The 27838-nt window shown below is 34.1% G+C and overlaps 1 protein-coding gene and 1 pseudogene across 3 annotated transcripts in view; one reads left to right on the top strand and one right to left on the bottom strand.

Annotated features, from left to right (window-relative positions):
* STK3 (serine/threonine kinase 3) overlaps positions 1-27838 on the top strand; it is a 277013-nt gene that overhangs the window by 128119 nt on the left and 121056 nt on the right. For all 3 annotated transcript variants that reach the window (XM_045560703.1, XM_045560704.1, XM_045560705.1), the window contains exon 7: positions 20894-21031. In XM_045560703.1, coding sequence (XP_045416659.1) covers positions 20894-21031 — 138 coding nt within the window. The remainder of the gene's footprint in view (positions 1-20893; positions 21032-27838) is intronic.
* LOC123644562 lies at positions 9027-9331 on the bottom strand (annotated as a pseudogene).

Here is a 27838-nt window from a genome sequence, read left to right on the forward strand (position 1 = left end):
GGATATCCAGAAGAATGAAAGCAGGAAATGATGTTAAACATATCTATAGTAAAGATGTTTTAATTTTTTTTTAAAAAAGTAATTATTACTGTATGTCATGGTTATCTCTTAAAACATATTCTACTTTATCTGCTTTCGTATCTTCCGTAACTCAAAAATCTCATCTTCAGGCTGTTTCTTACTACCTCACATTTTGTTTTCCCTGGTCATGCTGTTTATTTGGTGCTTTGTTCTATACTCCATTTTAAAATGTAGGTTATATTATTATGCAAATATGATGAGGCTAACAGATCAGGAGACAACTGCCATTGAAAAGATAGGGTATTATAGTTCCTAAGAGGAGGGGGCATACCACACCACACAGGGCCTCCCAGGGAAACTCCTGGGTTGGTTAGGAGGTGGAAGGAGCTAGAGATAGCATGGACTAGAGCTTTTATTGTAGTTTTAGCGAGAAGATACAGATGATGCAGGCTAAACAGCTTTAGGATTGGCTAATTTGAATAATTTTTGCATGCTGTAGGGTATAAGGGCTGTACCAGATTGTCAGGTACCTGGCCCTGGGGTGATTAGAACTGGGGAATATTGGCCCAGAATGTAAGAATCCTTTGAGAGCCCAATAATGGGGAAGGTTGGGAGATAGAATTTTAGATTGGGTAGTTTGGATATGAAAGGGGAGTAGTTAGCTATCTAAGATAGCTAGCCCTGGGAGGGGCGGTCTTTTCTGGGTCAGCAACGTGCCAGAGAATCAAGAATACAGAAAACAAGAAAATATAGTTAATACAACTTTTCTATGTCCTATTTGCTTGGCTTCTGTCTTTCCAATACTACCACCCTAGTTCATACCCTTGATACATCTGATCAGGATAATTAAAATAAGACCTTACTTTCACCTTTAGTTTGTATCTCTTCTTTTTCTCCCTAGCATTTACTGTCATGTTAATTTCCTCCAAGGGGAGTCTTTTTTTTTTTTTTTTTTCTTGAGACAGGGTCTTGCTCTGTTGCCCAGGCTAGAGTGCAGTGGCATCATCATAGCTCACTGGAACCTCAAGCTCCTGGGCTCAAGTGATCCTTCTGCCCCAGCCTCCTCAGTAACTGGGGCTACAGGCACATGCCACTATGCCTGCCTAATTTTTCAATTTTTTGTAGAGATGGGGTCTCACTGTTGCTCAGGCTCTTGAACTCCTGGCCTCAAGTGATCCTCCTGCCACAGCCTCCCATAGTGGTAGCATTATAGGCATGAGCCACCATGCCCAGGCTAATTTATTGTTCTTTTAAAAACAGCTCTTTGTTTTGTTGATTTTTTTAACTATTGTTTTTCTGTTTTAAATTTCATTGATTTCTACTTTTTATTATTTCCTTTCTTCTGCTTGCCTCATATTTATTTTGCTCTTCTTTTTCTAGATTCTTTAGGTAGGAGCATAGATTATTGAATTGAGGCTTTTACCAATGTATGCATCTAATTTTAGTAATTTCCTTCTCAGCACTGCTTCAACTGTGTCATACAAATTTTGTTGTTTTATTTTCATTTTCATTCAGTTTAGTGTATTTATTAATTTTTTTCCCCTTGGGATTTCCCTTTTGATCCATGGGCTATTTGAAAGTGTGTTTTTTTTCTTTTATAAAAAAATTATATATATATATATATTTTTTTTTTTTTTGAGACAGAGTCTCACTCTATTGCCCAGCCTAGAGTGCTGTGGCATCAGCCTAGCTCACAGCAACCTCAAACTCCTGGGCTCAAGCAATCCTCCTGCCTCAGCCTCCTGAGTAGCTGGGACTACAGGCATGTGCCACCATGGCTGGCTAATTTTTTCTATATATATTTTTAGTTGTCCATATAATTTCTTTCTATTTTTTTAGTAGAGACAGGGTCTCGCTTTTGCTCAGGCTGGTCTCGAACTCCTGAGCTGAAACAATCCACCCGCCTCGGCCTCCCAGAGTGCTAGGATTACAGGTGTGAGCCACCACACCTGACTGAAAGTGTGTTGTTTAGTGTCCAAGTGCTTTGTTTTTCTGTTATCTTTCTGTTATTGACTTCTAGTTTGATTCCATTGTGGTTGGAGACTCTGTAATGTCAATTATTTTAAATTTGTTGATGTATTAATATGTTTTATGTTCCAGGATATGTTCTTTCTTGATATATGTTTCATGAATACTTGAAAAGAATGTATATTCTGCTGTTGTTTAGTGTGGTGTTTTATTAAAATAAATGTGAGGTTTTATTGGTTGATGATATTGTTAATTTCTTCAATATCCTTTCTGAGTTTTTGTCTAGTTATTGTTGTGAGAGGGTGTTGAAGTCTCTAATTATAATGGTGGATTTGTCTCTTTATCTTTTCAATTTTCAGTTTTTCCTTCACATATTTTACAGCTTGTTTGGTGCATACACATTTAGGATTGTTATTTCTTCTTAGTAGACTACATATTGTCACCACCTAAAATATCCCTTGCTATCTCTGGTAATTTTCTTTGCTGAAGTTGACTTTATCTTATATTAATGTAGCCACTTCTGCTTTCCTTTAATGAATGTTTGCGTGATATATTTTTTCTACCATTTTACTTTCATCATGCCTATATTGTTATATTTAAAGTGAATTTCTTATAGACTACATATAGTTGGGTCATGTGTTTTAATGCACTTCTCCAGTCTCTGCCTTTTAACCCGTATAAATAGGCCTAAATAGGCCATTTACATTTAATGTAATTACTCATGTTATGGCTTAAGTCTTGCATTTTATATTTTGCTTTCTGTTTGTTTTCTTTGTTTTTTTCTTTGTTTTCTTTTTCTTCCCTTCTTGTGGTTTACTTGGAATTTTTTTTAGAGTTCTATTTTGATTTATCTATAGTATTTATGAGCATATTTCTTTGTGAAACTTTTTTAGTGGTTGATTTAGATATTACTATATATTGATATCATTATTTTACCAGTTTGGGTGAAATGCAGAAACTCTACATCCCTTTATGTCCTTTTACTTTATCCCATGTATTAATTGTCTTAAATATTTTTTCTGTATACATTTACAGCCACATCAGTGTCATAATTTTTGCTTAAACTGTCAAAAAATAATTTAGAAAACTTAAGAAACTTAAGAAAACTTAAGAAAATTCTATGTATTTACCCTGTTTTCGCTTACTAGTAGTAAATTCTTTTTCCTTCCTGATGGTCCAAGTTTTCTACTTTTAGTTTTTCCTTTCTGTAGAGAACTTGCTTTAACCATTCTTTTAATGTTGGCCTGTGGTGACAAATTCTCTTAATTTTCCTTCATCTGAGAATGTCTTGATTTTTCACACATTCATTAAGGATATTTTCACTGGATATAATATTCTGGGTTGACAGTTGTTGTATTTCAGCACTTGAGAAATGTTATGGCACTGTATTCTGATATCCATGGTTTCTGATGAGAATTCTGATGTCATTTTGTTTTTTCTCTGTGTAAGGGCAACTATAAGGTATCATTTTTCTTTGTCTGCTTTCAAGATTTTTTTTCTTTGTCTTTAGTTTTCATAAGTTTAATCATGATGTGTCATGGTATTAATTTCTTTAGGTTTATCCTGTTTGGGGATTGTTCAGCTTTTTGAACCTGTAGGTTTATGTCTCTTGCCAAATTAGGGAAGTTTTCAGTCATTATATTTTCAAATACTTTTTATAGGCTCACTCTCTTTCTCCTTTCCTGGAACTCCGAAGACATGAATGTTAGATCTTTTGTTTTAGTTCCATAGGTCCCTGAGGCTCTGTTCATTTTTTCCCTAGTCTGTTTTCTCTCTGTTATACATACAGTATGCATTTTATTGTTTTTTTCTTCCAGTTCATTGATTCTTTTCTCTGTCCTTCTTTTCTGATGTTGAACCCATTTACTGAGCTTTTTATTTTGATTATTGTGATTTTCAGTTCTAAAGTTTACATTTGGTTCTTCTTTGTATGTTCTGATTCTTTGCTGAGGCTTTCTATCTTTACATTTCTTTCAGCCATTTTCATAATTGTTCAGTGAAGCGTTTTTCTCATGACTGCTCTAAAATATTTGTGAGATAATTATGACATTTCTGTCTTTTTGGTGTTGACATTTGTTGATTGCCTTTTTTTTAGTCACCTTAAAACCTTTCTGGTTCTTGGTATGATGAGTAATTTTTGGTTGAAAACTGGACATTTTTTCCTGTTATATTCTGAGACTCTGGATCTTATTTAAACCTTTTGTTTTAGCTGGACTTTTGTGACTTTGCTTTAGCAGAGGAAGAGGGCTCATTATTGCCAGGTAGAGTTTGAAGTCCAGATTCCCCACTTAGCCTCTGTTGATATCCAAAGTGTGGCAGGAGTGGTTCCTCATTTCTGCTGGGTGCGGGTAGGGGTTCTGTATTCTATGTAGTTCTGTTGTTTGGGGGTGACATTACTAGGTGATAGTAAAAGTCTTGATTGTTTTCTGGACCTCCTTAGTGGGTAAGGGGAGAGATACCTCATTACTGCCAGTTTGGTGAGGAAGTCCAGGTTCTATAATACAGTCTCCACTGCCAATGCCTCCAATGGCGTGAAAAGTCTCTGCTTCTTACTTGGTCTTTTCTCACACCCCCAGGGGAGTAGTATTGTAGGGCCTCATTATAGTCACATGAGGGATGGAAGTTTAGGCTGTCCACTGAGCATTTCTGGCATGATTGGAGGGGGACTACAGGGTTTTGTGTTTTGTTTTGTTTTTTGCCTCCTATGGTGTTTGACTGAAGTGGAGTGAAATTGCCTAAACTTTTCTTCTTGTCATGCTGCTCTGCTCTTAGTCCTTTGGCTAGTAAGATCAGGCTTTTGTTGGTTTTGTTTTGTTTTTACTTATTGGCTTTTTCTGGTTGTTGGCTTTTCCCAGCCCGAGTCTGGGCTATATGAGTCAAAAAGAAAATCCAGGGGACTCATCACTGATGTTCATTGGGCTCCAGGGTCCCTAGCCATTCTTCCTCTCTCCATCTTTTAGATCTTCTTATGCTTCTTTATACATAATATCCATGGTTTTTGGTTGTATTTAATGGGAGGAATAGGGAAGAGTACATCTACTCCATCTTCCTAGAAGCAGAAGTTACACACAGGTTTTAAATGGCAATGACTTTCTAATTGATTGAATTTTAGATAAAATACAGTGACCTACATACATATATAGAAATAAATGTGTCATATGAGAAAGAGAGAGAGAGAGAGAGAGAAAGGGAGGAAGGGAGGGAGAGAGAGAAAGTGCATGCACATGTAAGGAAAACAGTTTGGTTGTTGTTGCCTAGAGCTGGCCCTTGAAAATTAGTGAGTTTTCATAGTTTCTCCACTTCTTTTACTTGTGAACTCTCAGTCTCTAAAAATGATAAGTTTTTACTGTATCTCCAAAGTGTACTAAATGTAGTGAAGGTTTGGAAGTAGATCTTTGGGTCCATACATTTTGTTTTATACAGTAATTTTTGACCCTGGGTACACCTTAGACTCATTTAGGGCGACAAACAAACAAACAACCTAGGCCTACTTCAGGCCACATTCTTTGGGCTGGGTCCAGGGAATCAGTAATTTTAAAATGCTTTCCAGGTGATTCTAATATATAGCAAGTGTTGAAAGCCACTGGCCTAGGGTTTGGAATTGGGTGGTTGCTTGTGAATCATAAGACTTTCTTAAAGAATATGGAATTAAAAGCTGATACATGAATATTTTTATCATTTTCACTAACTTTGGTAGAATCTGATGATTTATTTATTTATTTGGCAATCATTTGACAAAGGCTGTAGATTAAAAGCATTCTTTTCCTAGTCCAGGTGAGAGACCATGTTGACAGATTTTTTTTTTCCTCTAAAATTTAACTCCTGAATTTCACGTTGAATCTCTGAGATCTATTATTTCTTTCTGATTGTAGAATTCATATATATATGTATGTGTATGTGTGTCTTTTTATTGATTATAGACTTTTCAGATTTCAATTGTTATTGTCTTCATGTATGTTTTGTTAATTTTAGCTTTAGTTTTTCTTAATCATAATTTACATTAATTTCTATTAATAGTTTTTTTGTTAAAATTGATCTGTAATGGGCATTATATTGTTCTTGGACCAGAGCCTCATTTACTGCATCACATTGTTGTCATCTTTGACCTAGTTTATTGTTTTATCTTAATTCAGTTACAGGAGCTCTATGTTGATCTTTGCTTGTTTACCTCTAATCCAATTCTTTGTATCAATTTGGGTTCATAGGCCTTTTATAAACATATGCCTAAGTTTTACCACATTGATGAGATAGGATTGGAGGCTGAATGAATGTTTTTTATAATGGGTATTACCTTTTTACATTTTGCTATGTTTTGATAACTTGATTGACTATCATAGATTCTATAGTAACCCAGTCTTTGCAGTTTGGTGGTATATTGTGACATTGGGTTTTTACTCTGATCATTGTAATTTTACGACAAATGATAATTTTGAGGGTGGCATGTCACTCATAGGTACTAGACCTGGTAACTGGAGACTTTCTTTGCCCAGAGATGTTTTTAAGGGTCCTCATTCTGGCCCTGCTCTGGGCGTGCTACATCCCTGTGCCGGAGCCTGTAGCTTTCCCTACTAAATCATGCTCTGCATACCCAGGATCCCAGAATTCCCTGTCTAAAGGAAGTCTGTAGGCATCCTCTCTGGGATTGTCTTCCTTAGGACAGACTGCACCAAGCTATGGTGGAACAAGAGACAGCTAGTGGAAAGCTGGCATATGATGGTGGGGGGACTGGGATAGAGCTAAAATGTGTATGCTGGGGTATGCTGGGGGTCAGAGGTGGGAATAGAAAGTAGTTAAGGCATAGACCTGAGGTCCATGTTTTTTTGCCCTGGGATCCTCATATAGTAACAGCAAGCATGATAGTAGGTATAGATGTTATTGATTTACTTTGGATTGACTTGAATTATTGTTGCATTTCGGTAGAATTAAACCAGGTAATACTGCTGTGGCATATAGTATTCTGATCTTTTAATAGTAGTTCATAGTCATGAACTTCGGAACTGTTGCCAGATGATACAAAAGCTGCTAATGAGTAAGATTAATTTATTTACCTAATCTTATGATTAGATCATAGTAAGTGACAATTCATGAATCTTTTGTTCAGAATTTATTTTTTTGTCAATTTTGTAATTGTTTGTTTTTTAAAACATTTTTGTACGTTTCGGATAGTTCCTTTGAGTGGGAACATTGGTTCCTCCTTTTGCCTTTTAAAGCTCTGATGTAATTTTGCCTTTTTATTCCTAAAATAATTTATCATGAAAGTTTCTTCTAGATTCTTGATTTCATCATGCTTCTGAAATTGTTTTGAAATTGCATATAGTTAGTTTGGCTAACATATATCAATTATTTCTAACATTTTAGCTTCCCTTATTTTATTTTTATTTTTTATTTTTATTTCAGGATATTATGAGGGTACAAACATTTTGGTTACATTTTATGTCTTTGCCTCACCCGAGCAAGGATTAGAGACATGCCCTTCCCCTCAACAATGCTCACCACGTCCATTAGTTGTGAGTTTACCCCCCTCAACCTCCTAATCCCTGAAGAATATTACTACCATGTGAACACCATAGTATTGATTAGTCAGTGCCAATTTGACGGCGAGTAGATGTGGAGCCTATTCTCCCAATCTTGTGATACCTCACTTCAGATAATGGGCTCAAGCTCTACCCAAGAAAATATAAGAGTTGCTAGATCACTGTCGTTTCTTATAATTGATTAGTATCCCATTGTATACATATACCAAATTTTAATAATCCACTCATGAATTGACGGGCACTTGGGTTGTTTCCACATCCTTGCAATAGTGAATTGTACTGCCATAAACATTTGGATGCAGATGTCTTTATTATAGACTGTCTTTTGTTCGTTTGGGTAGATGCCTAATAGTGCTATTGCTGGATCAAATGCTATTACTATTTTTAGCTCTTCGAAGTATCTCCATATTCTTATGTACTGAAGTTGCACTAATTTGCAGTCTCACCAGCAGCGTAAGAGTTTTCCTGTCTCTCCACATCCCCTCCAGCATTTGTTGTTTGGGGATTTTTTGATAGAGGCCAATCTCACTGGGATTAGGTGATATCTCATTGTGGTTTTGATTTGCATTTCTGTAATGATTAGAGATGTTGAACATTTTTTTTATATGTTTGCTGGCCATTATTCTGTCTTCTTTTGAAAAGTTTCTGTTCATTTCCTTTGCCCATTTATTGATGGGGTTGTTTGATTTTTTTCTTGTTGATTTTTTTAAGTTCTAGATAGATTCTTGTTATCAGCCCTTTTTCACATGTGTAGAGAGAAAATATTTTCTCCCTTCTGTAGGCTGTCTATTCACTCTAATGATAGTTTCCTTGGCTGTGCAAAAGCCTTTTAATTTGATCAGATCTGCAAGCCAATTAGTTCATCAGCTTTAATTTTCAATCTGTTTTATTGATGTGTTTGTATTGTCTTCCTATTTTTCCTAAACTTTTAGTTGTTGTTTCAGTATTCTTTCTACATAGTCTTACATTTCATTTTCTTCTTCTATAATGTATAAATGTTTATGGTCCATTATTTATGGTTACTACTAAAGCAAAGTATATATTGTACCATATTCCAGGTGAGATACTTTATGTAAATAGCTGAGATAAAAATTTCAAGGCTTATAATGGCAACCAAACTATACTCCGTTTTTGAGGAGGTATTATACTGTTGAAAATGCCTACTATTACTCTAAAATTAAGCATTAAAAGGTCTTATCTCCAAACTTATTTAAGATTTTTAAATACTATTGATTTTTTCCACAAATTTTTTTTCTAACATTTAAAAATGTATACTTTAATAAGTATAAAGTATATATACAATTAATTAGGTAAGCTTGTGGAAAAGCTGACCAAGATACATAACTTAGGAGATACAAGTGTCCATCTAAATTTTCTATATCTCATTTTTTATAGAATATTTATTAAAGTTGCTTAATACACAATTTGTCATTTTTCACTTTAGAAGTCATTTATTGTAAAGGTAATTCTTTTTTGTCTGATGACAAATAGCAGCCACAGTGATTACTTTGGATCTCCACGTTGGATAAATTCAATTTCTTCTTGAGACACAAGTTTCCTTCTATATTTCTGAGGCAATGTTTTTATTATTTCTGTAGTGTCTGGTGGACCCTGATACATCAGCAAATCTGATGATTTACTTCCCTTAGAATGCTGGGAAATTGCAGAAGAGTGAGACGGTAGCCCTGCTGATCTCAAAGCTTCTGATACATTGGGTTTAGGATTGTCTCTTCTGTCAGGAAATCTTATTAATGGAGTGTGTGGCTTGACTGGATGACTCTGCTGGCAGACGCCATCTTGCTGCCCATTATGACCCCCGAGAAGGGGCAGCTTCTGCGAGGCACCAGGGCACAAGCTGCGAGGCACCAGGGCACAAGCGAGCCGCAGTGATAGCGGGAGCCGTCTCCACAAATTTTTTTAATTGATTTTATGTACTACTCTTCGTAAAGCTTCATTCTCTTTACATTATTCTGACGTATATAGCTTAATCTGCTTTTTCATTAGTAGGGCTCTTCTTTTTTTGCCAATGTAGAAATTTCAGTCATCAGTGATGTAGTATGAACATAATGCTTTCAGGAAAGTTGTGTGTTGTCTAAGGAAGGTCAGTGCCTACCCAGACAAGATCCCAAAGAGTAGCATTTATCATTTCAAACCTGATCTATCGGTATAATAAATATGCAACTGTCTCACAGGGTGGAGTTAAATTAACCAAGTTCATTGGTATACAAACCAAAATTCCAATTTGTTACTTTAAAAATAGATATTTAACTCTGAAGCTAATCATCATATTCTCTTCTGAAGTCAGTTTTATGTAGGAACCCAAATTTTGGTCAGAAGTCTGCCAGGTGAACCTGGTTATTAGAATAAAGCAGTTAGTTGGATGATCTTATTCACTGCAGTCATCAAGTTATGTTCATCCATGTTTACCTTATGAATTTATTTATTGCAAGGACCAGATATTTTTTCTAGTGGTCAAAGGCATTTTGGACAGAACTGGAGGCATACTACCAATTTCATTTCTCCAGATGCCCTTTTATTGTCTTATGCCATGTCCCTTCATCATTTTTTTCAGGCATAACAAAATAGAATTACTTAGAAAAAAATATCATATACCAAATCATATCTATGTTGGCATTTTAAATGTATGGAAAAGTATCTAAACATAATAAAGATTAGAAGGACACATTGTAAAACAAAACAAGTCCTGTCAGTTTATGTAATTTGCATTCCTTGTAGAATACTGTTTTCAAGACCTTTTGGTGTGAGTATTCCTTTCCCCTCTTAAAAACGAATGACCTAAGAGTTTTTGTGTATGTGAATTTTATCAATATTATATTAAAAATTAAAAGTGAGAAAGTTAAAATGTATATTTATTAATTCATTTAAAAGTAATTCTACTACATTTTAACATAAGTAATATATATTTATGAAAAATTAGTATTTTCCTCCCCAAAAATGTAATGAGTGGATGGCTTAATAGAAAATAGTTTTTGTACTCATTTTGTTATAACACATTTTGATTGAAGTGTATGAAAAAAAATCTGTCCTAACAAAGATATTAATATATGGTTGAATAAGGATATCAGTATTCTAGTGTTTTTCTCTTATAATTATGAATATTCTTCTTTGATATTACACCAAAACTCAACAGTTGTATTTTTAAAGGTTAATTCTAATATTGGAATCTGAAATCATAGTAGTAAATTGACTATTTTGTTACATTAAAATCCATTTTTCTGTCTTGTACTTTGAATCTATCTTTACTTATCCATGATTATTCCAATTTGTCATTTGAAAAATATTGATTCACTAGATTCTGTAGATCTTTCAAATTTTGACATAATATACAGTATGAAAAAGTCACATTTGTCAGTATCACTACCAATCTCATCAGAAAAGTTTCTAAGTATTGGGACACTGTTAAGTTCATGGTGGCGGACAGATTTTTTTGAAAATTTGACTTTTCACTTGAAAGCTTGAATTTTATCATTGGTATCAAAAACCATTTGTGTTTTCTTGATGTGATAGTCCCACTTGATTCATTTCTGAGAAAATTTCTGCCATATATCCAAATCTGAATAATCAAAGTTTGTATATCAGTCTTTCTTTCAAATAAAAAAGATATTTCCTGAAAAAACCTGTGGTTCAGCTTGCAACTTAATCACACAAAATTTTCCTTGAGACAACCATTGTACTTTGATATGCACAGACGAAGTTTATGCATACTTCCCATTTTATCACATAGAGTGCTAAAAAGATGTGTACTCAAATATCAAGATTCAATAAAATGAATTTTTAAATCAAGGATATTCTTAGTAAAAAATGACTTTTTTGTTTATTTTTTGCTTTTTTCTTTTTATTGTGAATGTATGGCAATGAAGAATATTTACAGTTTGGTTCCCCTGCTTTATTGGTGCCAGGGTGCCAGTAGTTTTACCCATTATTGCCTTTATACTTTTAGTATGAGAAATAAAACTAAAATCCTAAGTTCCCCAACTGACTGGACCTTACTGTTGGCCAAGAGGACCCCAGAGAAACCTTAAAACTGAGTTCTTGGCCATGGTGGGATGGGAGGTCAGACATGCCTCCTTATACCCACCTCCCTCAACTGCCATTAGGCTTTCTTCCCTAAGGGTTAAATGGAATCACCCTTTTTTTTTCTTTTTTTTAATTTTAGCATATTATAGATGTACAAATGTTTAGGTTACATATATTGCCTTGGCCCTGCCCGAATCAGAGCTTCAAGTGTGTCCATCCTGCAGATGGTGCACGCCACACTCATTAGGTGTGAATATACCCATCCCCTCCACCCACCTCCCATCTGCCCAACACCCCATGAATGTCACTACTATATGTGCACATAAGTGTTGTTCAATTAATAACAATTTAATGGTGAGTACATGTGGTGCTTGTTTTTCCATTCTTGTGCTACTTCCTTAGTAGAATGGGCTCCACCTCTATCCAAGATAATACAAGAGATGATAGATCACCATTGTTTGTTGTGGTTGAGTAGTACATCATGGTACTCCATGAGTAGTACTCAGCCATAAAAAGAAATAAAATAATGTCTTTTGCAGCAACTTGGTTGGAACTGGAGACCATTATCCTAAGTGAAGTATCTCAGGAATGGAAAACCAGACATCACATGTGTGCTCTAATAATTGGGAGCTAAACAATGGGCATACACAGGCACAAGGAGATGTAAAGGTCATTGGAATCTGAGAAGGGGAAGGGAAGGAGGGAATGAAGGGTAATAACTTACTTATCAGGTACAATGAATACTGTTCTGGTGATGGGCACACTAAAAGCCCTGACTTAAGCATTATACAAGGTATCCATGTAACAAAAACATTTGTACCCCCTTAATATTTTGATAAATAAATAAATAAATCTAAACCTAAAAAACCTGAAAAGACTAGTGGTTCTCAATGTTGGTTGCACATTATAACTATTTGGGAGATATAAAAAAATATTGTGCCTGGTCCTCACCCTAGATCAATTAAATCAGAATCTTTAATGGGTAGAACTAATTTCTATAGGTTCTGAATGTCTTTTGACATGGCCCACTTAGTCTTTGAGTGATTTATAGGCAATAAGATGCTTTAGGCTCACCTTGTAATTTCCCGGCCCTACATCTGAAATAAATCAGTTTCTCTCAGAGACTCCATGGTATTTCAGACCTTATACGTTTGAACATTCTGATCTCTTTTCTATGCTTCACTAACTCATTCATTCTTTAGGACTCAGGTTAAATTTCATCTTTTCCTTAAACAGCCACCAGGGCTAAGTCATCTTATAATGCCCATTGCTCACATCTATTTGAGCACTTATAGTCTTTTACTGAAATGATCTGATATGCATTGTCCTATCCCATTAGACTCTAAACTTCTTGAAATTCTTATATTGCAGGTATGGGTACATTTTATATGCTTAATTTAAAAAGTTAAACTGATGATAGGACTTTTAATTTGGAGGATCTGAGAGAATGGAATTTATGGTAAAGTCTCTTAAGTATTGGCTCTTGTTCACTTTTGATTTCCTCTACAGCTATGTTTTTTTATGAATGTTGTTGAATTGTACTAAAGGGACATTATATTTCAATCTTGAAAGATGGTTAAGGTTTAAGTGGAAGCAGTGGAGGGTGTTGAGATTTAAATTGTGCATGCTTGAGTGGTGGTTGTAGAGGCAGACTGGAATAGGCAACAACTTAAGGGTTGGTGTTAAATGAAGCCTTTGCAATTGCAAATAAGATTTTTGAAAGTTAAAAAAAATTTAAAATCTATTACAGTAAAAAAAATTAAAAGGAATTTATGCACAAAAGTGGCTGTTTTGAATTAAAAGTTTGAATTTTTGTGATTATGTTCCATCTTTCAACCTTTATTCTGCAAACTTGTCATTTTTATGTAAAGGTAATCATTATTTACTGTTGTTTTACTTTCTCACTTTCACTTTTTAAAACCTTTCTTTGTGGTTTTGTAATTCACACATTTGTCACCTTTTATGGCAATATGTTACTCTATTTTATTGATCTATAGTAATTAGTCATTTCTCAGTTCTACATTTTTTGTTTTCAGTTTTCCACTGTTAGAGACAGTATAATTTCTTTATACAAATACTTTCCCATTTTCTTTTCTGAAGGCTGAATATATGTAACAGAGCCTTTATCTTAGAATTATTTGTGGCAGGAATTTAATACAAACACAGAGGTATCACGTATGCTAAGGAGTCAAATAAACCTGAGTTCTTACTTTGATAGCCACTTTACTAGCTGTGTGATCCTGAATAAGCTAGTTTACTTTTGTGAGCCACAGTTATAAAATTAGGTTAATAATAGCTTACATTATTGAGTATTTAAAATTGTGGCAGGTGCTGGTCTATTTTACATGTATTAATTTATTTCAGATTCAAAACAACCTTAATATTCCCATGTGAAGATGTGGCAACAGAGGTATGGAGTAGTTAAATAGGTTAGATAGCTACTAATAATGGTGCTGTTATTGTGCCCGGTGCCATCTAGAGCTGGTTCTGACCTCTGGAGCTGGTTCTCTTATTCACTTTGTACTGCCAAGGCACCAACTGTACCCTCTCCCTTAATTTGGTTTCCAGGTTGGCAAATTGGTCTTTATTGGCCAGATTAATGATTACTGAAGTTCCTCTGACTAGAGCTGGAGTGAATTGTGAGTTTATGCTCCTAGTACTTTAACCTTGTACTTACTGTAGAAATTGTACTGTAGGAGCAAGGTTCACTTTAGATTTTACTGTTTTCTTCAAAATTTCTATGTGTTTCATATTTGTTTTTAAAGGAGGAATGATAAAAATGTAGATTTGCATTTTTATGTTACTATGTAGAAGGCCTTCTGTTATCCTTTCTTCTCCTTCCCCATCTCCATCTCCCTTGTAACCAGAATTTAATATTTGTCTAGCTGGAATTCTACTTTTGGATTGCTAGGCAGTTAGAATGCTGGAGTCTTTTATACCCAAAGAGGCACCTGATAAACATTGCAACCTCCTTGCTTACATGAAAAAAACAAAAACAAAAAAACAAAATAACTGAGGTTGCGCAATCAGGGAGTGATTTAGAACTCAAGCCCGTTTTTCTGACTCAGATCCAGTGTTGGTCTCATTCCACTGTACTGTTTGCTCTCTTATTTGTAGTGGTCTTTTATAAATTAGTATTATTACTATTTTTCCTTTCAGAAATTATTTTTTATTTTAGTTACTAGCTTATTACCTATATATTTATGTTTGTTATCAGGAAATAGTTATATTTGTTTAGTTCTTTGTAGTTTTGTAAAGTGTTTCTCGTCCTTATCTCATTCATTTGTTGCAGAGATAACCTTTTGCTTATATACCTCAAGTTCTTAAATAGTGGCATGGATTTTTGTGTTACCCTGTCATGCTCATCGTTTCTTTACTTTCACAAATCCAGCTGCCTTAGCTTTAGACATGTGTTGACTCATTCCACTGAGATTATAAAGTTTAGGCATTGTAGCTTGTCATTTCCAGGTCTTTCCACATCTGGGTACTTCTAGAGTCTAAGGCATGAAATTCCAGTTATGAAGATGATTAGTTGTTTTGAAGCACCTGTATTTCTTGGCTTCTTAAGACTACTAGTGATCAGGGAAGTTCTTTTTAAAACTTAAACAGAGGTTCAATATGTAGTTAAGCAACACACTGTGTAGAAACAAACACAAGGATAATCATTTTATTGTACTAACATTCTTCAGTCAAAATGGTGTTAGAGATAAGATAAATTATATGGCTATAATGTGTGTTAGTGTGATTTGGTTGGTGGCAGGGGAGTGAATTGTTAGTGTAAGGCTCGCCACTGATTGCCAAAACTTTCTACAATGGGGGCCTATTACCTAATCAACTAATACAAAACCTGGAGATTCTTAAGAGGATCCTCTGTGACTTGTGGTTAGGTTAAATCCATTGAACACAGTATAGTCTCTCAGAAAATCTATTAGTGTGTTTTTGATTATCCAACCTTAAAAAATGGAAATGAAAGGTATAGTAGTTTTCCTGGAGACATTTTGGTAAATCATACGTTAAGACTTATTTGTTTGAATGGTGTGCTTAGTGTTCATGCTTGTTCAATGCTTGTTTAAGAGTAGGATGTGACATTTTAAGTTAACTTTATGATAGTACTGGGTAAATAACAGTTAGTGTTAAGCTTTTTATCCTTGGGTTTCTAATAGCTACTGCTGAGGTGAGCCTTATATGTTAAGATTATCCGAAGATAAGACAGCAGCTCACTGGCTCAAAGTTCAAAGGAGAGCATTAGCTTCAAGGACACAAATCACTGAGTTGTTATTCACCAATTTGAAACAGAAGTATAGATGAACAACATTTATCTAGACAATCTAGTGTCATTTACCTGCAATTTGAGGTCGGTCTCTATAGGGGCTTATGTAGGTCCTTTGAACTGTTTTGCAGAGATGAGAGTTCAAATTTACTTTTATTCTCTAATTTGAAGTAGCAGGTGGTTTTGTGTGCCTTTTCCAGCAGCTGCTGTTAACCGCATTTGTTCTGCCTCAACTATGGAGCTGTCTGAGATTAATTATGTTGTTTACAGACAGGATTTCATTGTCTGGTACTCTATTGTTTGCTATTTGTTTCATATGCATTTTTTTCCCTCCACAAGTTGACTGTGAGCTCTGTGGATCTGAGATATGTATCCTATTTTAAAATCTATAATACATACTCAGATACTTAAAGGGATCATGAGATAAAGTAGATAATTAAGCCAGGCTACATGGGGCCCATGCAAAAGGGAGAACATACACCCCAGTTGGTTTAAATCAGCTTAATTATCACAGATTCTTACCTTGTAGGAATGTGAGCTTGATGTTGTCTTAATAAAATATGTCCCCTAGCACTTGGCCTGTCACCTTGTTACATCTAAATTATAGCATTGTTCTGAACATATAAAAATGTTTTATAAATACTTGCTTGATTGAAAGATGCTTACTGTTTTGTCATACTGGCTGTGCTGCTTTTGAAGGACTAACATAGATATAATATGTATAATATGATGTAAGATGTGTAAAAGTGTTATCATCTATTAAAGGATTTGCCCCTTTTGAGAGAAGATGCGTATACTGATAGATTAACTCTCACCCTAGAATCAGCAAACTTGGATATTGAGTCTTCACTGCTGTGTCCGCAGAAAGTTTTTTGGATCACTTTCCAAGTTACAGAAACCAGTGAGAACACATTGTACTAAATGGCTGCATATTCTGAGGGCATTCAAAAGAATTATATAGTGAGTGCCTTGCAATTAAGGTGTCTATTTTTTATTTCTTAAATTCTGGAATAATCTTTCATTCTTCTTTTTTCTACCACTCCCAAATAATATCGTTAGCATACTCTTGGTTCTTCTTTGACGTATCTCACGCCTCATTTTTTCCATTTCATTTCGGTAGATACCATCCTAGTTTGTACTTTTTGTTATTCATGTTGGGATATCTACACTAGCCCCTAACTGACTTTCGTATTCCATATTTTGGATGCCTCCAGGTTTTGTTTGTTTTTAAATCTATTTCTTGGGTCATAAACATACTCTTGATTAAAAACAAAAACAAACACACACACCCCAGAAAAAAACTTCTTTCAGTTGTATACCTTCTTGCAGACGAAACATTTAGGGTGGAACTCCATGTCCTCTATTCTTTCTAATCTTATCTTTCCCTAATCAGTTACATAATAAATCTACTTGCTTTCTGCTCCTCTCCACAGCCTTACTCCCCTCTCTTCTTTTCCTTATGCTGTTTCTTCTAATGGGAGTGATCTCTCTTATTTATGCCTTATATCATTTCTTCTTCTATTATTGTACTATTTTTTAAATCTTTTACTGTTTGTCCTTTCATCACCAGAGTAGGTAGTAAGTTTCTTAAGGATAGTAACTTTGTTCTTGCTGTGTCTTTGAGTATATAATGCCTAATACCATGCTCTGTAGAGTAGGCACTCAACAAGTATTATTGAACTTGATTATTACTTTGTATTTTCCCTCATATTTTTTATGGTAAAATATATATAACATAAAACTCACTGTTTTAACCATTTTTAAGTGTATAGTTCTGTGGAATCAAGTACATTCATATTACTGTGCAATAATCACCACTGTCCGTCTCCAGAACTTTTTCATCTTTCCCAGCTAAACTTAATGCCCATTAAATGCTGAATCCCCATTGTCCCTTTCCCCCAGCTCCTGGCAACCATCATTCTACTCTCTGTAAGAATTTGACTGCTCTAGGTCCTCATATAAGAGGAATCATATAATATCTGTCTTTTTGTGACTGGCTTATTTCACTCAGTGTCTTCAGGGTTCATCCATGTTGTAGCATATGTCAAAATTTTCTTCCTTTTTGAGGTTGAAAAATATTCCATTGTATATATAAACCACATTTTGTTGATCCATTTATCTGTCAATGGATACATGGGTTGCTTCTACTTTTTTATTGTGAATAATGCTGCTGTTAATATAAACATGGGTATATAAATATCTGTTCAAGTCTCTGCTTTTAATTCTTTTGAGGTATATATCCAGAAGTGGAATTAGAGGATCATATGGTAATTTTATGTTTAATTTTTTGAGGAATTGCCATACTGATTTTCATAGTGACTGTATCATTTTACATTTTTTTCCACAGTGCTCAAGGGGTCCAGTTGCTCCACATCTTTGCCAACACTTGTTATTTTTTTCTTTCTCTTTCTTTCTGTTTTTCTCTTTCCTTTTCTTTTCCTTCTTTCCTTCCCTTCTTTCTCCCTCCCCCCATAATAGATATTTTAATGGGTATGAAATGCTATCTTTTTGTGGTTTTTATGTACATTTCCCTAGTAACTAGTGATATTGAGTCTCTTTTCATGTGCTTTTTGGCATTTGTGGATCTTCTTTGGAGAAATGTCTGTTTAAGCCTTTTGTCCATTTTTAATGGTAATGTTTGTGTTTTTATTGTTGAGTTGTAGGATTTCTTTATTCTAGAAATCAACTACTATCAGATATGATTTGTAAATATTTTTCTTCATTCTGTGGGTTGTCTTTTCAGTATGTTAATAGTGTCCTTTGATGCACAAAGGTTTTTAATTTTGAAGAAGTCCAGTTTATCTTTTTTTTTTTTAATTGCCTGGACTTTTGTTGTTAATACCGAAGAAATCATTGCCAAATTCAATGTCATAAAAGCTTTCCCCCTGTGCTTTCTTCTAAGAGTTCATAGTTTTAGCTTTTATAGTTAGGTTTTTGATCATTTTGAGTTAATTTTTATATATGTTGTAGCATAAGCATCCATTCACTTTTTTTTTGTTTTGCATGTGGATATCCAGTATTCCCAACATCATTTGTTGAAAAGACTATCTTTTCCTTATTGAATGGTCTTTCATGTTTGATTGAATGATTTTCAACTTTATTGACTGTCATAGTTGTGATTGTAGGTTTTAAGATCTTTCCTGTCACTGCTTATCCTAAAAGCTTAAAACTTGTTTATGCTTTCTTTCCCACTTGGAAATAAAAGGAAGAACTTGGTAGATCTATACATTGAAAATAGAATCATCATTTATCATCTCTTCTATCCTCTTGCTAGGTATTTTTTTAGATTTAGTAATCCACTTTGTTTTGTATTTTACCTTCTTACTTCTTGAAACATATTAGAAGCATTAGAATATTTTGCTAATCTTTTAAATGAAGGGCCTTTTGTAGGTCTGAAATTTTGTTTTTAACTTGCTTAACCTCTCTGGGCTTTACATTTCTTTTCTGTAAAATTGAAGTGATGGACCTAATGATCTGTCCTATATCTTTAATTGTGGATATTCTATGATTCTAAGATACCTATGAATGGCTTTTAATCAGTTAATAAAAATTCAGTGGAGAATAGAACACTTTTATGTAAGGAATGCATTAAAATAGATATCCCCAGAATATATTATCTTTATTACTTTTTCTGCAGTATTGGTGTTTTCTCCATATAGGAACAGAATTTTTAAACATAGCTAGTTTAAAAATTTAAACTAAAATTTAAAAACTAAACATGGCTAGTCTTTTTCAATGGTAAAAAACTTAATTTCTAAGTATTATTGTTGTATTACCATCTTTATCCTCTTCATGCATTAAGGAGAATGGGCATAAATTAATGTACATAAATTTATTTGCACATGACCAGAGAGGACCACCAAAAGCCAGGTGAAAAAGTAAGGAGAGAACAGAGACAGATGCCTTTTTCCTGGAAAGTCAGAGCATTCTGCAGCCTAGAAAGGGAATTTTTTGATGCTATTCTCCTAGGTATACATTTGAGAGGACTGTGAATGTATGGTACATGTGTATATATTGATTAAGATTACTAAAAAGTCATTTTTTCATCATCTCACCTATGTGTTGATTATGTAATTATATAAACTTACCTGTTAAACTACAGTTAGTTATAACATAGCTTAATTCATTTTGCTTTTGCTTTGTAAAATCTTTGTCAATTGCTTGTTTGCCTTTTGTCTTTTTTATGTGGAAATAAAAATAATAATAGCCTGTATTTATCAAGTGTTAATACATTTGTTTCAATTTTATTGTTTTTATGTCTTTTATATCTTTTCAAAGAAAATAATGTTGTAGTGGTGGTATTTTACCAGGAACTATTCCAGATGTTCAGGAGAGGAGATAATTCATTACATAGAGTGATTTCTTAAGAACATTAGGGATTAATTCTTTTGGTTAAAAAGGGTGACTGGCTAGGAGAACAGAGATGAGATGGAGACTTTTTATGGCTTTTGAATTTTGAGCTAACTGAATGCATTGTTACTATTAAATTATTAGCACTAAATCATTAGCAATAAATTAAAATGGTATATTGCCTATAAAACTTTTTATTTGGAATCCTGACTCATATATTTAAAAAGAGAAATACCAAGCATTATTTCAAATTACAGTAGTGATTTTATTTATACTTAAATTTTCTGGCTTGCAGAAGCAAAGTAGACTGCTGCTATTAGCCATTTTGAGCAGTAGTACTTATATAAAACTGAAATAAGTAAATCTGGCATGCAGTAGCAAAATTTGGGAATATATCTGTTTAACAAGGGTAAGTCCTTAGTTTGGTAAAGGGTCAGAAATGCAGTCTTCTTTAGGATTGATAAAAAATAATAGATAAAATAAAAAATGATGTGCTCAATGAGCTACAATTTAAATAGAGGAAATTTAATGGGAAATGATTACATTAGTAGCAGATGGACTTGCTTCCGGAATTGCAGTCTTACTGGAAATCCTAGAACAACTTAAATTTGTTTTCCAGATTTAGAGTCTGATAAAAAGATAAAGAGATTTGTTTGTCTGATTGTGCTGTTGTGATTCTTACCATGTCTCTTGGATATTTCATTTTTACTAGGCTATTTTTATGATTCCCACAAATCCACCACCAACATTCAGGAAGCCAGAACTTTGGTCTGATGATTTCACCGATTTTGTTAAAAAGTGCTTAGTGAAGAATCCTGAGCAGAGAGCTACTGCAACACAACTTTTACAGGTCAGTGCTTTTGCCTTTAAGGGAAGGGTATTTTCTTCATAACTTTTAGCTTTCTGACATTTGCCAGAATTGCTAAGAGTTTCATAACTAAAGATGTAAACCATCCCAGGAAATAAAGATTGTTACACACACACACACACACACACACACACACACACACACACACACACACACACACACACACACACACACACACACACACACACACACACACACACACACACACACACACACACACACACACACACACACACACACACACACACACACACACACACACACACACACACACACACACACACACACACACACACGCCCCCCCCCCCCCAATATCATTCTTCTGTATATTGTCTTTGTCTCATTTTCTGTTTTCGAGGTTCAGTCTTCTACTTTTTTCTTTTTTCTCTTTCCTCTTTCTTTCTCTCTCCCTCCCTCCCCTCTTTTCTTTTCCTTTCCTTTCCTTTTTTCCTTCTTCCCTTCCCTTCCCTTCCCTTCCCTTCCCTTCCCTTCCCTTCCCTTCCCTTCCCTTCCCTTCCCTTCCCTTCCCCTCCCCTCCCTTCCCCTCCCTTCTTCTTTTTCCTTCTTTTTTTTTTTTGTTAGCTATTTCTCCCAACATTGTTTTAAGGCAAAATTTGCAAAGGGTTCTCATTTCAGAAATGAGTTTTGTAGTTACTATTTCTCATGGTTTTTTCTTATGTTCCTTAACTCATTTTTCCTTTGACTTTTTGCTCCACTGTAAGATATGTAAGTATAAGATCCCTGAACTCCTAAAAAAGTTATCACATGTTGTAAATACAAGTTACAAGATTACCTAAATGAAGAGTTGCAGTATCCCTGGTACAAATAGACTTTGTAACCAGAATGTCAGGAGGTTTTTTTAAATCTGCCTTGAAATTTAATGCAAATTAAAATAATTTAATGTTTATAATGGGACTTCATGAACCTTTATTTTCCCAACAGAATTGCCTCAGAATTCTCAGCTGATAGTATGTCTCACATTTAACAAAACTTGATATTTGCAAAATGGTTCTTACTGTGAAATGACAAAAGGATTCAAAACATGATTCTTGTAAAAAGTGACTTCCCAAGGTGCCGTTTTTAAAAAAGGATTTCTTGAGGGGTATGGAAAATAGACTCTTAAATATAATGCTTGTTGTTATGAAAATTTAAGTTAATCTCCATGGAAACCAATTTAGCAATATCTATCTAAAATAAAAATATTCTTTGACCCAGAAATTACACTTCTAGGAATTTATTCTATAGAAAGATTTAACCATGTGTGAAATGACATATGTATAAAAATATTCATAGAACATTGCAATAGTAAAAAGATTGGAAAGAACCTAAATATCTGTCAACAAATTGGAAACAATCTGAGATCCATTGAGGAGTGACTGGAAAAATATACTGTTAACTAAAAAAAAATAACAAGGTTTATACTTTTGAAAAAGGAGAGTTTTATTTCTCATAGAGGGTAGCAACTGCTGGACAGCCATTCCAGCAGGTTGGGAAGCTAAGCCCTGGCCAGAAACTAAGCACAAATGCCATAAAGAAGAGACAAAAGGCAGTTTTATAATGATTGGGGTGGTCAAATATACATGCTTAATAAGCTATAGTAGTAGTCATGAATATTTATGAAGGCAAATCATATGCATGTAATTATGCTTTATCTCTCCCATTCCATCATGGCTGGGAACTCAGTTTTAAGAGGTTTCTGGGGTCCTGTTGGCTGAGAGGGGTCCATTCAGTTAGCAGAGGGCTTAGGATTTTATTTTTAGTTCACAATACCTATAGACATACACATATATACATATGTCAATGCTTATAATAGAGTATTTCTGGAAAAATAAGCAAGAAACTGGGCTCCAAAAAAGGCAACTAACTGTATAGATGAGAGGCAAGAGTGGGATGGAGACACTGAATACTTTTTATGAGACTTTAGAGATTTGAGTTATGTGCAAGTATTATCTTTCAAAAATTAATTAAGATGATAAATTTTATGTATATTTTTCCACAATAAAAATTGAAAAAATTAAGTAATTAAAACAGTTATTTTGAAATATTTTCAACATATTTCATTTTGAAATATTTCATATAAAAAAAGGGTAGTTCAATGGGGACTACTTTTGCACCCCCTCGTATCCAGTGCTTAATATATATGTATTGAACTTAATGTGTGTTTATTTATCATAAACTTCTGACTTAAATATTTCTTTTTAGGTAGGATAATTAATTATGTTTAGTCTCATTAGAATTTTATTTTGCTGGAAGCCTAGAAACCATTCTGTCTCTTTAAGGGGTTTTGCATATGTCTTATCTATTATTTAAATCACAGTTTAACTCTCAGTGGATAGTCAGTGGCCAATCTTATTATCAAGTTTTAGTAGACACATATCTATAGCTCACATGCACAGATTATACCATGTTGATTTCTAGAGCCTAAGAAACAAATAATTTTTAAAAAGAAATTCATGGTGGATTTTTAAAATAGTGGTTGGTATTCTATGACACAGATAGATAATTGTGCAATTTTAGAAGGATCATAGACTGGAAGGATCCTTTGAGATTATTATGTTGAAATCGTAGAATTTTTTAAAAGATGAGGAATTTGAACTCCCAGAGCTGTTAAAAGACAGAGTTCATTTTTAATTTAGTAGCACTAGACTTTCTGATCTGCAGATGATCCTTATACTTGCTGGTGGGCAGCCTAAAACCCAAAAGTCAGCTCCTGGCCCAGGCTGGCCTCCTATGCGACTTTTAGGTTGACTGAGATCTGCCATTATTTGAATCAATCCCTGGGCTTGGCTGGAACAGGTGGTGTCACAGGTCACTTTGTGAACTCCTGTGGCGTGTGACTTACTCTTCTTTTACTAATTCAAGGGAAGTGTAGAAACTTTACCTCCCTTTTTGTCTCACCTTTTATAATATAATTATCTTAAATACTTGTATTAACATTGTCTTAAACAATTCCTCTACCCACATCAGTATTATAATATTTACTTTAACCTTAAAACATAATTGAGGAAAATCAAGAGAAGGAACATCTATTGTACTTACTGTATTTTTGCTCTTTGTTGCTTTTTCCCCAATGTTCCAGAGTTTTTTCTTGTATTATTTCCTTTCTGTTTAGGTAATTTCTTTAGCCATTCTTTTAGGATAGGTATATGATAACAAATTCTCTTAGTTTTCCCTTCATCTGAGAATGTCTTGATTTCCACTTCATTCATGAAGGATATTTTCATTGTTTATAGTATCCTGGGTTGACAGTTATTTTTCTTGTAATACTTGAAAAATGTCATACGATTTCCTTCTGGCCTCCATGGTTTATGAAGACAAATCTGTTACTTGAATTGTTTTGCCCATTGCACTTTTCAAGATTTTTTTTCTTTCTCTTTTAGTTTTCAGAAGTTTAATTATGATATGTCTTGGTGTGGTTTCTTTGGGCTTATCTTTTTTAGCTTCACCTTCTTTCTCTTTTTCTTGGACTCCAGTCACACAAATATTAGATCTTTTGTTTTAGTCCCACAGGTCCCATATTGTATATTTCTTATCTTCTAATTCACTGATTCTTTCTGTTGTCCCCATTTTGCTATTGAGCTTGTCCATCAAGTTTTTATTTCGGTTGTATGTTTCAGTTCTAAAATTTTTGTTTCTTTTTTATGTCTTGTATTTCTTTACTGAGAAATTCTAATTTTTCATTTGTTTATAAACATGTTTATAACTGCTCATTGCAGCATTTTTTTATGATGGCTGCTTTAAAATCCTTATCAGATAATTCTGACATTCCTGTCATCCTGTTGTTACCATCTGTTCATTGTCTTTTTCCCATTTAAGTTGGGATTTTTCTGGTTCTTGATATGAAGGGTGATTTTTCAGTTGAAACCTGGACATTTTCGGTATTATGTTATGGGACTCTGGATCTTATTTAAATCTTATGTTATAGCAGGTGTCCTCTCTCACTGCTCCTTGGGGATAGAGGAGTGCCATCTTTTTTGTGTTAGCTAGGAGTAGAAGTCCAGGTTCTTCACTTGATCTCCTTTGACATGCAGCATGGGGGAAGACTCTTGTTACCACTGAATGTGGGTAAGAGTTTAGGATCCCCCCAGTGGCCTCTGCTGGTACTGTGGGGGTGGCCTCATGATAGCTAGGCAATGGTGAATGGTCTGACCCTATACTAGGCTGCCCCTGACCCCACTCCAATAAGGAAGCCCACTCCATTAAGGGACCCCACAACTTCCCTATTGGAGTGGGGTCAGAGGCAGCCTAGTGGAGGGTCAGACCTGAAAGTCTAGGTTCCCCACTTAACCTTTGCTGGTGGGGGTGAGCCATGGTTTTTTCTGTAGTGTTTGGCTGGAGTAGAATGGTTACTATCTAAAGTGTTCTGTCTTGTTAGGCTGTCCATTTCCTGGTCGTTTTGCTTGAGAGAGCAGATTTTTTTAGTTTGTGCCCATTGCTGTTTCTGAGTTGCTGGCTTCTCTAATACCCAATTTGGGATAAATCAGGTAAAAGGAAAACTTATGGAACTCACAGCTGTGTCTTTCCTCTGGTCCCACTGCCTCTAGCCGGTCCGTTGCCTTCTTTCCACGGTTCAGAATCTTATTATGCTTGTTTTATGTATAATGTCCAGGGTTTTAGCTATACTTTAATGGAGATGTATAGGGGAAAATATGGTTGTCCAGAAGCAGAAATCCCTTCTTTAGTTCACTTTATATTCTCATATTTTCTGAAGCTTTTTGTATAAATAATTAATTTGAACTTTGTCAGTTCAGAAATTGATAATTCAGAATAGGAACAAAATTTAAGAGGAAATATTTCAAATTTTAAAAGCATAAACTTTTCAAGCAGTCTTAATTTTTAAAATACATGGTAAATAATGTGATCAATTTATTGGGGTGTTTCTTTTTATTATTTTAAGTGGATTAAGAATCCTCACCCTTTTTTAGTTTAATTTTTCTGTAGATACATTTAGAAATAGTGAAATTTTATTGCCTTTTAGAATTTGGTATGTTCATCTTTTTCTTGTTGTAATACTGACCCTCCACTAGGCTGCCTTTGATTCTCCTCCAACAGTGTGTTTTAAAGCTCCAACAGTTTTTAAAAAAAACTCTTCATATAATCAGCATCTTGTCTGACATAAATGTTATAAATGTATTTTTTAGTTTGTATTTTTTGCCATTCATTCATTTTTAAGTTGTATGTATTCAAATTGTCCTTTTTTTTCTTTCATTTTATTGCATTGGATCATATATATAAATATTCTCCTATATTACCCTCTAGTTCTTTCGTATTTCCATTTTTTCTTTTTAAACATTTAATACCTTAATCCATCTGGAATTTATTTTGGTGTTTCTGTGGTAAGGATCTAGGTTAACCTTCCCAACACCCCAAAGGTAGGCAGTTATCTCAGCACCAGTTTGGGTGATTTTTTCCTCACTGATTGAAAATGCTATCTTTATAATATGCCAGTTTCCTTTGTATATATTATATTCTGTTTCTGGACATTTTATTCTCTTTTGTTGTTCTTTCTATTCTTATGCTGGTATCAGATCCTTTTTAAAGCATTCAACAAAAAGATGTGGTTTCTGTTTATTGGGTATAAAGGTTGATATTTCTGTTAAATCAATCATGTTATTCAGATGACTTTTATCTTCATTTATCTTTTGCCTATATTATTTCTCAGTGGCTAAAAAAGGAATATTAAAATCTCCCATGTCTTATTTATATTGACCTCTTCTTATGTCTCTATAGTTTTCATTACATACAATGCTATGTTAATATATCAAGTTTATAACTGTATTTTTTATATTATATCCTTTATCAGTATTAAATGACTCCTCATTTACTGCTTTCTCCTTTCATTTTTGTTTTTTGATCATGTTATTCATATCTTTTTATGTTTAAATATTTCATTGCCTGTCTTTAACTTTTAACCCATTCTTTTAAGTATGCCTTATGTAGAAACATAAGTTCAGTTTATTTTATATCTCTCATATAGAAAGCATGTAGTTAAAATGTATCTTATTAACTAAGTGAACCTGTGTCTTTTAGTACTCAACTAAAATTATATTTAATAAGTGGAAATTTAATCCTTTATTTACATTGGTATATAATTATATGCTAATATCATTTTTATCACAATTGTCATGTTTTACTTTTGCCATCTTGTTTTGTCTGCATTATTCTTTATGTTGTTTGCAGTTTTAATTTTTACCACCTACTACTTTTTTTAAAAAGCTTTTAAAAATATACATGTGGTTCTTGATTTATAATTGTTCAACTTAGGATTTTTTACAATGGTGCAAAAGTGACATGCGTTCAGTAGAAACTATCCTTCAAAGTTTGAATTTTGATCTTTTCTCGGGCAAGTGACTTGCGGTATGATACTCTTGTGATGCTGGGCAGTGGCAGGGAGCCACAACTCCCAGTCAGCCCTGGGATCATGAGGGTAAATAAACCATCCTCTACAGTATACTGTTTGCCAGCATTTTTTGGATATTGTGTTACGTGTTTTTGCATCCCATCATGTCTTCTACAAAACACCCATCTGTGTCTAGGCTAATGAAAGGGTTCTGAGCATGTTTAAAAATTTGACATTCAGTAGGTTAGGTGTATTTTAATGCATTTTCAACTTACGTTATTTTAAATTTATGGGTTTATCAGGATATAACCCAATTATAAGTCATGACCATCTGTACTTATTAATAAAAATCTGGCACTATGTCTGATAAAACTTCTTCCTATAAAGAGTGGTCAAATAATATGGTCTTGTACTTTGGGTGCCCTTTTAACTTTATTAGCCAGTTCCTC

The sequence above is a fragment of the Lemur catta genome, chromosome 9, assembly GCF_020740605.2.
Source record: "Lemur catta isolate mLemCat1 chromosome 9, mLemCat1.pri, whole genome shotgun sequence".
Lineage (NCBI taxonomy): Eukaryota > Metazoa > Chordata > Mammalia > Primates > Lemuridae > Lemur > Lemur catta.